The sequence below is a fragment of the Antechinus flavipes genome, chromosome 6 (genome assembly GCF_016432865.1).
Source record: "Antechinus flavipes isolate AdamAnt ecotype Samford, QLD, Australia chromosome 6, AdamAnt_v2, whole genome shotgun sequence".
Lineage (NCBI taxonomy): Eukaryota > Metazoa > Chordata > Mammalia > Dasyuromorphia > Dasyuridae > Antechinus > Antechinus flavipes.
This window is the reverse complement of record NC_067403.1, coordinates 164,234,004-164,239,297: the sequence shown is the minus strand read 5'-3', so window position 1 is coordinate 164,239,297 and position 5,294 is coordinate 164,234,004. Positions and strand designations below refer to the sequence as shown.

At 50.8% G+C, this 5,294-nt stretch overlaps 1 protein-coding gene across 1 annotated transcript; it reads right to left on the bottom strand.

Annotated features, from left to right (window-relative positions):
• Nucleotides 1-287: 287 nt before the first annotated feature.
• SOWAHB (sosondowah ankyrin repeat domain family member B) lies at nucleotides 288-4,922 on the bottom strand. Its single transcript, XM_051964979.1, has one exon. It carries the CDS (start codon nucleotides 4,402-4,404, stop codon nucleotides 1,633-1,635), a length of 2,772 nt encoding a protein of 923 aa, XP_051820939.1. The 5' UTR covers nucleotides 4,405-4,922; the 3' UTR covers nucleotides 288-1,632.
• Between the last annotated feature and the right edge of the window lie 372 nt (nucleotides 4,923-5,294).

The following is a 5,294-nucleotide window of genomic DNA, read 5'->3' as shown; positions in this document are numbered from 1 at the left end:
GCTGAGTGCTTTAAGGGTTGGGATCCTGTTTTCATCTTTCTTTGTATCACTGATGCTTAGTACAATGCCTGGCATACAGTAAGTGCTTAATAATACACTCAGCCATAGTTTCAGAGCCACATGGATAAAAGACAAAGACATTCACTACCCTTAAAGAATTTTATAATCCAATGTGGAAAACAAGACATGGAAAGCAAAATGTGTTAAGTACTTCTCTATCCTAAATTGCAAAAGTTTGTATTGCTATCAGATGGTGATTGAACATAAACACAAATGAAACACAAACATAACTTAAAATACTGTTTTATTGCCACTGTCCATTAAAAGACTGCTGAATAAAATTAACATTACCCCCAATGTCATTCATTTAGAATTGACAGTTTTTGCATAGAATTATATTGTGTTTCTCTTCATTCTTTACATTTATGGTTCTGAATTTTTTTCCATTATTAAGTACATGGGCTAACTATTCTTTCCTAGAATAGATCTGATATGATGTGTTTCCATCAAAACAGTCTTCACTGGACACACATTTAGTGCAAATTGAATTTTTGCTAGCAGCTCCAGAAATTGCATTTCATTTTCCCATGTGGATAAGGCAAGATTCTCCCTTTAACTCTCAGTTTAGTTATCAGTTCCCATTGTAATGAGGAACTTTGAGGTTGGCCATTCAAATTGATGTATTGGAATGGGGGGGGAGGAGGGAAGGGAGGGCACTTTGGGGGTAGATAATTGGATCTCTTCCAAATACTTAATCAACCATTCTTCCCACTTAATCTGAGAGGTGTCTATGAACCCTCAAGGCAGTCCTTGGGGATATATTTTAGAGTCTATGAACTTGGATGAGAAAAATATATATATCTTTATTTTTAATGGTGTCTAAAATTCAACATTTCCTTCAATTATTTAAAAGTATTATTCCAAGAAGAGGTCCATAGACTTCACCAGATTGTCAAGATGATACAAAAACATTTTAGAGAAATGATTCTCCAGATTGTCATCAATGTCTTCCTATACCCATCATCTGGAACTGCAGAAAGAACAAAATACTTGAAGGGGAAAGGATTTTGAACCTAATTCCTCTTTTCTATACATAGACTGAATCTCTATCAAACTACACAAAATAAAGACCAACACTGATTCTTGAAATATAGTGTTTTCTGTGCCTTCTCTGTACTTTTGGGAAAGATTTATAATAAAGAATAAGGGAGAGAAGGTGTGTCACTGAAGAAAAAATATGCTGAGCCACAGTGCAAGTCTTGGAGCCCTGAGTACCTTCTGGATAATTGGCTCTCTTCTTGGGGCATCTGCTCAAGATCCCAATATTTCGATCCTTGCTAACAAAGGATGGTCTGTGCTGAGTTTTTCCATATGCCTATCTTGGTTCTGTATCTGCCATTCATGCTTAAGAAAGCAGAGCCTTCAAAACTAGAAACTTCTGGCAGAGCTACTAACACAAGTTAAGGAAGATGTGCCCTTTACATAAGCTAATTCTCTCACTGACCTACCCAGTTCCCCAGCAATTCATCTTGAGTCCTTTAAGCCAGGTGACTCTGATCTTGGCAAAGTGTGCAGTTGGTTCACAGGATAACTCCAGATTAAAATGCTCTGCACATCTGAGTGAGGGATACCTCAATCACTATACTCATCCCTCTCCCCTAATGTTCGGAATTTGTCGTACTGGTGAGCCATTTTCCACCTGCTGTGCTGACTTTTGAGTAATGCAGCAAGTGAGGTTTTTCTACTTATGTGCCTTGAGACATCATGGTTCTTGGCCTTCCTGGTGGGAGAAGCACTTCCAACTAAGGAATAAACTGGGAAAATGGGCTTTCCTCTAGGGGCACCAAGAAGCTGCCATATCTCCCCTGTGGTATTGCTAGTCAAATACTGCCAAGGCTTCTTTCCACTGCTGTCCCGTACATTCACTCGAGACTCCAGCTTCTGCACCAGAAGTTTGATGATACCCTGGTGTCCATGGATGGCAGCAAGGTGCAGCGGTGTATACCCACAGCTAGACCTCACATTCATGTCAAGGACAATCCCTGCCTTTTGGGCTCCTTTGACCAAATCCTGAAGGGCCTGGAGGGCACCATGTTTGGCAATCCAGTGCAACACAGTATACCCAGTCAAAAAGTCTTTCCGAAGAGCCAGCTGGGGGTCTTCCCAAAACAGAGATAGTGCCTGTACCCATGAGCCACTTGCTAGTCTCACAATCCATTCATGCTCCCGGGAATCCAGGGGCACTAAAGACGATTTGTGTACAGAAGGTCTAAGTGAAATTAAGACAGAAGATACATTTCCAGAGGGAACCCACACTCTATCTGCCAATCTTTGCTCTGATACAGTCTTGTGAACTATTGGCTTCAGGATCAAAGGGGCATCTACTTTTGGACAAGGTAGTGCTCCTGCCCTAGACGACCTTCTGGATCTGGGCGGACGACGGTTCCGTTTTACTAAGTCTTCATCCAGCAACTCCTCATCAGAGGAGGACATTTTGTCCCTCCCCACCCTGGAACTTCTCCTCAGAGATCTCTTTAACCTGACAGTTGGCCAAGGCATGGGGTCTTGCGGCAGGCTAGAGGACTCTCTGGATGTTTTGGTTGGCGTAACAACAGGCCCATTAACTCTTGCTGGGATATGCTGAAGGGAATAACCACTTCTAAATATGGGTCCCTGCAATTTATTGAGAGGAATATTTTCCTGCTGAGATTTGATAAAAGGCCCAACTGGGTTCCTGAGTTTTTCCTGGCCTCCGTTTTCTAGGGGAATCTTTGGGGCTTCCTCCAACTCCCCTGGAGACTCCCTTGGGCCACTGGTACTCTCCTCACTGTCATGGCTGTCCTCTTCCACAAAGTTCTCCAGATCTTGGAGGTCTAATTGACAACGGATACTTCGAAAAACGGAAGGCCCAGCAGGTGAGAGTGGAGGGGAAGCAGGGAAAGGAAGCAGCAATCTCTCTGAGACTAGGGGGTCAAAGTCAGGAGGCAGCTCAGGGAAGTTCTCAGGCAGCACACACCAAAACCGGCTGGGACCTTCCTGAGTCCTTCCTGCAACAGTGCCCAGGGAGGATAGGGAGTGGTTGGCCACCCACTCCCGGGTGCGTTGCTGCTGCTGGGCAGCATAGGAATGTGGTCCACTTAGGGTCAACAGTTCTGACCCGTCCCCAGGTAAAGCAAGGGAAGCTGAGGAAGGGCTAGTTCCCGATGCCCTGAAAGTTTCTGTGGCCAATGGCGAAGGCTTGTTAGATGAGCCCCAGCTAGAGTGCAGTGTGCTTTCCAATGGTCCCCCTGAGCTGGGATCCGGGGCCTGCAGCTCTTCCAAGAGAGGTCTCCCATGAGAAAGGAGTGGCTCTGTTGAGCCAGCCCAAGGGTTATCCTGGACACACTCCCAGCAGCAGCCACCTTGAGCCCCTGCATCAGCAGTGCGCACTCTAACCTGTGGTGAAAGGCCTTCAGCAACTGCCTCCCCCAGCCTCCCACTTTCCTCTCCCCGGGTGTCAGTGGACTCTGGAGCATCCCCAGACCTGGTTGAGAGTCCATTGCACTCTATTTCCGGAACTGCGGGTCCTGTACCTGCCGGTTCAGTCTCTGATTCCTTCTCTCCAGGCTGTCGCCTCGCCCGCTGGGGTTGGGGCTGGGACTCCTGCTCCTGGAGCTGCCACTGGTGAGACTCAGGCTGGGGTTGGGGCTGCTGAGGTTGGGTTTGGGACTGTTGAGATTGAGCTTGGGCCTGTTTCCGGGGCTGAGGCTGAGGTCGGCGCAGTTGCTGCTGAGGCTGGGGCTGTTGCTGCTGGGGTTGGAACTGGGATGGGTACTGCTGAGGCAAGGATTGGGGCTGGTACCTCTGGGGCTGTTGCTGCTCGGACTGGGGTTGAGTTTGGGGCCGGCGCTGATACTGCTGAGCATAGGGGTGGGATTGGTACTTCTGAGGCTGGGGCTGAGGCTGTTGCTGTTGCTGTTGGGGCTGGGGCTGTTGCTGTGCGAGCTGGGGCTGTTGCTGTGCGAGCTGGGGCTGTTGCCGTGCGGGCTGGGACTGCTGCCGCAGCCGTGGCGCCCGCCGCCGGCTACCGGGGGAGGCGGCCGGGGCTCCGGGGGAGCGCGTCTGCTGCTGCGGAGCAGCGGGCTGGGGGTCGCAGCGAGGCCCGCGCAGCCCCTCCTCCCCTACAAGATCCCGGTACCTCTTTTTGAGCACCACGTACTTGGTGCCGTCGGGGTCCTGGCGCACCGCGGCCACCGAGTTGACCAAGCTCTTGAAGAGCTCCCGGCGCTGCTGTAGCTGGCCGGGAGCCACGCTGGGGTCCCGCAGGAAGCTCTTGAAGTGGCCCAGCAAGGCGGCGTTAGTCACCCGGCCCCCGGCCTGGCACAGGAAGTCCAGCAGCTCCTCTTGGCTCAGCTCCCGGGCCATCTTCCTCCTCCTGCTCACCAGGCTCCCGCCTCGGCAGGCGCCGGTGCTTGTCACCTGCTCCTAGGGCCAGGCCAGCTGCCCTCCATCAGTTGGAGGTATTGAGTCTCGAGGCTGGGGGGCGAATAGGAACTCGCTCCGGCACCCTCTAGGGGTGGCCTTGGCTTAGCCCGTCCGCCTATCTGCCGGTCCTGACCGGGGAAGGTGCCCGGGCTGGGTCGTGCGTGCGCGGTTTCACCTGAACCCTTTGGGCTCCTCCTCCTTGGCACTGGGGGAAGGGCCGGCTTGGCCGCCTCCACTCCCTCCTCCCGTTCTCGGTTTCTGCCCCCACCCCTCCATGGAAGATGAGTCAAACCCGTGTGAGCAGGCTGAGAGTGGGGCTGCAGGTGAGGTGCGAGTAGGGGGCGGCGGCGGCTGGCTGAGAACTGCTCTCTGGGACTACGTAAGAGCCCCGCCCACCTGGAAGGTGGCAGCCGCTGGGGTCCTCCCATCCAGACGCAACCCTGCAGAGTAAGACACACACACTGGAGAGTAACACACACACACACACACACACACACACACACACACACGCGCGCGCGCGACACAGAGAGCACAGAGTCAGTCAATAAGTTACGTATGAAGTCTGCCTGGGAGAGAAAAGAGAGCTGCTTAGTGAGATATTCGGCAAGTTTCTCCCACTGGGCGCATTTCTTAGGTATTTAGGCGGGGGAAGGGTAAAGAAGGATTTTTGGATCCCTCGGGCAAGATTGCTGTAGTCAGTCACTTTAGACCTGTATCAAGCCTCTCTTGATATGCAGATACTATCTTTGTAATGAGATTACTGACTCCTTTCGTTCACTTCCCGAGTGATCCTCTGTCTTGTCTGATAATTTATATATGCTAACAACTCT